This window comes from Triticum aestivum, chromosome 1D (assembly GCF_018294505.1).
Source record: "Triticum aestivum cultivar Chinese Spring chromosome 1D, IWGSC CS RefSeq v2.1, whole genome shotgun sequence".
Taxonomy (NCBI): Eukaryota; Viridiplantae; Streptophyta; class Magnoliopsida; order Poales; family Poaceae; genus Triticum; species Triticum aestivum.
In genome coordinates, this window is record NC_057796.1 from 36116943 (window position 1) to 36121951 (window position 5009).

The 5009-nt window shown below is 42.6% G+C and overlaps 1 protein-coding gene across 1 annotated transcript; it reads left to right on the plus strand.

Annotated features, from left to right (window-relative positions):
- The first annotated feature begins 4205 nt into the window (after nucleotides 1–4205).
- LOC123164314 (defensin-like protein CAL1) lies at nucleotides 4206–5003 on the plus strand. Its single transcript, XM_044581740.1, has 2 exons — nucleotides 4206–4484; nucleotides 4587–5003. Exons 1-2 carry the CDS (start codon nucleotides 4421–4423, stop codon nucleotides 4769–4771), a joined length of 249 nt encoding a protein of 82 aa, XP_044437675.1. The 5' UTR covers nucleotides 4206–4420; the 3' UTR covers nucleotides 4772–5003.
- Nucleotides 5004–5009: the final 6 nt, after the last annotated feature.

The following is a 5009-nucleotide window of genomic DNA, read 5'->3' on the forward strand; positions in this document are numbered from 1 at the left end:
AAAAGAGGCTGTGGGAGGCTCGACGAAACGGAAGACGTAAGAGGGGAGACGGAACCTTACGCTTCTTTTAGGTAGTAGGGATACATGAACAACCATAAGTTGAACATAACCTTTTCAAAAGAAATCAAGGTTTCTTTTGCAAAATGAGTATGAATTTTCTTTTAATAAAAAAACTTTCTTGTGTGAAAATTTTACGTACATTTGGATTTTATCGAACCTTGTCTACAAATTGTATTTTCTACTTTAAAATAATATTAAGCACGAACATAGAAAAACACGTGCGTAGACCTCCATTTGTTTGGAAAAATCATCCTGGCTGTAGAAGCCTCGAGAGTCCAACCGTATGGAAACATTTGGATAAAGTGCTCTTGATGCTCCTTCAATATTAAGTGTCGGTGACTTAGTGTGGGTTCGGGTAGGGGGCGGGGGTGCACATCCATTCAATCACACACTAAAAACATATACAATGTAAGATGTTTAGAGAGTTTCTTGTAAAAATAAACATGTTTTCTTAAACACCGGTGCTATTTTAGATGACTAAATAAGCTTTTATGCTATACAAGTAACTATTCGTGCTTTATAAAGAACTGGTTCATTTCTATAAGCACCTCTCTAAACACCTTGTGTTGCCCAGACTTCACACACATCCCAAAACCGAGGGCGCGATCTGCTCACAATTGGGCCAAACCGTATGGGCCATCATGAGTTCCACTTGTGCCGTATGTCGGGTCTACCTACGTTCGTGTTCTCCCTTTATTTTTAGTGAAATACTTCCGTATTCTCTCAATTTAACATAGTTATGTGATCCATAATTTGTATTTAGCACTTATTGCAGAGCGACAGTGACCCCTCCTACTTGACACCTTGTGCCACAAATAGACCTTATAACACAATATGGCTCGACCCAATGACTACCGTGCGCCTCCTTGCTCATGAAGATATCGCAAAAGTTATATCTCAATTACTGTGAGTTAGCAAGCACTTGCTTAGAGAGCTCCTGATCTGGGCCACCCCACTAACATAGGGAGGGGCGGTTTCCCCCTTACAACTTTTTCGCGCTGCTTCTTTTCATGCAGTTTATTTAGGAATCGACTTCTCGTCCATTTTAGTGTTTTTCCTCAGGTTATGCCTTTTCACCTTTTTATTCTTGTTTCCTTTTTATTTTTGGTTCCCATTTCTCCCCTTTTCATGGTTCTTATATTTTTTTCATCATCTATTAAAACATTCATATCACGTATTTAAGAAGATGTGTATTTAAACATTTCATTGTATATTTAGAAAATGTCCATTGTGTATTAAATTTTTTATCAGCTGCTTCTGTTGAGAGCATCGCCGACATATCCTAGCTCGGTTGGTTCCTTGCTCTAGAGACGCTCTATTCTGTTTCATGCTTCAAAGGTCGTCATGGTGGTGGATACTAAGTGGGGAAGAGATGGAGGTCCAGATCAGGATGGAGCACAATCCTAGTGGATGATTTGGGGCAGCCATGGTGCTAGTTGTTGTGTTCGGTTGCCGACTTGACCTTCACATCGCATCTTCGGGCCAAAGGGCAGCCATATCTATTCCTCCCGGCCATGGAGCCAAAAGGGAGGCAACATTTCTTCATCACGGAGTTTGCAACATGGAGTCTCGGAGGTCAAGTCGTCCCAAGTGGTGTTGTCCCGAGAGCGGTGAGATTGTTCCCGTGGAGAAGAAGCCTTGGACTCGATCACGATTTCCATCTTGGTTCTAGGGTCCTTTTTATAAAAGTTAGGGACCAATTTATAATTTTCTTTTAGATATGGGTCCTGTTGTAATATGCTGTGTACCTAAATTGTTTAGTTAATGCACCTTCTGGTCCTTCTAGACCTCTATTTCATAAGAAAAAAAATAGAGGGTGTGAGTGTGAATCAGCTTGTGTGTCTCACCCGGAATTTTTTTCCATTGCATGTACCTCACACGTCTACGGCCGCATGGAGGATGACATACTCACCGTTCATAGAGTTGAATTGCTTCGAAAGTTTCTCAGAACGTATTACATATGTATAGGTTCTAGCTCTAGTTAGAAGAATAGTTGGGTATGAGTTACTGTGTGCTTGTGTGAGTGTGGTGTGTGTGTTCTACATTTCATCACATTCTACATTCTACAATTTGTATCCATATAGTCAAGGCTCAAAAAAAGGAAAGTAAGTAATGCTGGAAAGTGGGCCCCTAAAGTAGGTACAAAGAAAAGAGTACATTGGGCAATTTTCTTGTTTCTTAGATCCAACCTATTTTGAAGATTGCTCACCATAGCACCAACACAATTGTCTTGCTCTCCCAATGTTTAGCACCCACAGTGCTAAGAAATCATAGCACGCAGTGTTTACCAACATTGCACACGATCTTGCATCCCCACACCCTTTCTCTCTCTGTTCGGTGTCCGTCCTCCAACTAAGGGCTCCTTTACAGGATTGGAATCCTTAGGAGTTTTTACAATGTTGGTCCTTTATTTGAAAGGATTGGACTCCATAGGAATTTTTCCTATGAAATTATTTGTACTACATTTTTTTAGGAAATCTAACATCCACTCCAACCTCTTTTTACAATTTCTTTGTTTTTCATATGGCATCAAACACTCCTTATTAATCCTATAGGATTCAAGTGGGCATGCCACTCCAATCCTATGTTTTTTCTATTCCTAGGTTTTCAAAATCCCGTGAATCAAAGAGGCCAATATATATAAAGAAATTTTGTAATAAGAATTAAATCTGAACTTCGAAACTGAGCTTGTACTGACTTATGCAGCATCCTTACAATAGTGTGTGCCTCAAGGGCAGACTCGTCTCATTTTGGTTGGTCGGGCGAAGTATTATGTGTACCAGTGTATGTATTATGATGTAATCATTGATTAATCACATCATAGTCTTTCCTTATAATTGTGTCCACATGTTTTGACTATTTCGCTTGCCCATGTCACTATCAATAATTATCATTGTGGTAAATTATTTGGGTTTCAGAGTGGTGTCACCTAATGGGCTAAATTCCTGATGTAGTCAAGTTCCGCTCATCTATTAATTACAGTGATAGGATTTGTTATTAGTTTTCATTAATTATGCAAGTACTGCTTTATATCTCTATGAAATCTTATTACATATATCCTCTTTAAATTGCTACCATCATAGCTTATTTTTTCCTTACCATGTTTTGCTACCACAAATCGTTTAGCATATTGAAATGTCTTATTACATTATTCTTCAAAAAGGAGGATGACCCTCTGCGTCAGGGTGATGCATACGGCCATTTTACAAATCCTTTAGCATATTGAAATGACTTTTTACATTATTGAGATGATTTGTTACTTCTAAAAAGTATTGTTACAGCCATAACATCATTTATTGTTGTAGTTAGTGGTAAAAACATTATTTTTATAGCTTTGTACAAACATTGCCAACACACATACTCATCGCCTAAGATCTTCCTATTCTTCTTTCCAACGTCATGCATGTTTTTTGTGCGGTTTATATAAGGTCTTTGATTCTTCATCCTCTAGCACTTCTCTGTAAACCTTGTCTATTTCTTTGTTACTTCTTACCCAACGGACTACTATTCAAGAAATGATTGCCATCCTAAAAAGAAAGATTGTCAAAATTAAAAACATGAAGCTGTGAGTTTAAATGGTAACCAGAAATTTGTGACATGGTACATGCATGTTCGTTGGTTTCATGTAGCCGAATATTTCAGAGGTTTTGAAAACATTTTTATCATGGATTTTTGGTGCACGGTGCACCGGTTGCACATGATACGCACTCGCCTCCGACCTGTTGGCGCTCCACAGCCACCCACCAGTTTGAAAGGGAATCCAGCTGTAGGTCCTTGGCCTGCCTGACGAGCAGCATGTGATCTTGATGACCACCTTCATCGGTAAGGAAATCCAGCCCGTGAAATGGCCACTGGCCACTCCCTCAGAGACCCCATCCACCAGTTTCGACATGGAAATGGAATGAAATAATGGACCTGGGTGGCAACGTGTAATGGGCCATTGCTCTGCACTAGTACGACGAGATCGGGGGGAGGTAGCAACTGGGTGGGTGGGCAGCAACTGAAGAATGCGGTGCGCAACTGCGTTTGTGAAGCCCACGCACACTTAACACCCACTAAATCCAGCCCGTGAAATGCCTACTCTCCACTCCACTGCTTTTGGAATAGATTCTAAAAAAAACTACTTTTGGAATCGAATGAATTTATTGGACCTGTATGGCTGGGTGCAGAATGGCTGGCTGTCAGGATGAGCAATTAAATTGAGAAGAACACTACGTCTGTTAAGCCCACTAATCTCACAGCTCACTGGTGCCCATTCTCCTCCATTCGCTTTGCTCGCTAGACAACAGACAGTCCCCCGTAGCAGCAGCAGAGGATAGTAGCTCGGTCCAGTACGTCTCGGGTGAAGCAGAGCAGATCGATGGCGCTCTCTCGTCGCATGGCCGCCTCCACCCTCCTGCTGCTCGTCCTCCTCGTCGCCACAGGTACGCCCCACCGCCCAGCCTCTCACTTTTCCCACCGAGCGAGCTGTGGTTTGCTCTATGGATGATGTTTTACTTACTGTGGTTTCTTTGATGTGCATGCAGAGATGGGGGCGACGACGACCAAGGTGGCGGAGGCACGGGACTGCCTGTCGCAGAGCTTCAAGTTCAAGGGCGCGTGCCTCAGCAGCAGCAACTGCGCCGGCGTGTGCCGCACCGAGAACTTCCCCGACGGCGAGTGCCACAGGCAGCACTTGGAGCGCAAGTGCTTCTGCAAGAAGCCCTGCTAGTCCGCCCGCTCGCCCCTCCCCAGCCGGCCAGCGCCGAGACGTCCGATGCTAGATCATCCTAGCCGTGCGTCCACGTTCGTCCGTGTGTCCCTCTTAGTAGAACTATAATAAAGTAGAAAATCAATCGGAGTCTCGGTAGTTTATATGCCTGATTTGTGTGTCCGTGTGTCCGTGTCTGTGCCTGATTTGTGTGTGGTGATGTTCTAAGTATGGTCGTTGTTTCAGCATGGATGGACAT

Coding starts and splice junctions, on each gene's coding strand:
- LOC123164314 (XM_044581740.1), top strand. CDS start 4,421: ATGGCGCTCTCTCGTCGCATGGCCGCCTCCACCCTCCTGCTGCTCGTC. Junction 4,485..4,586: donor CGTCCTCCTCGTCGCCACAG/GTACGCCCCACC, acceptor ATGTGCATGCAG/AGATGGGGGCGACGACGACC.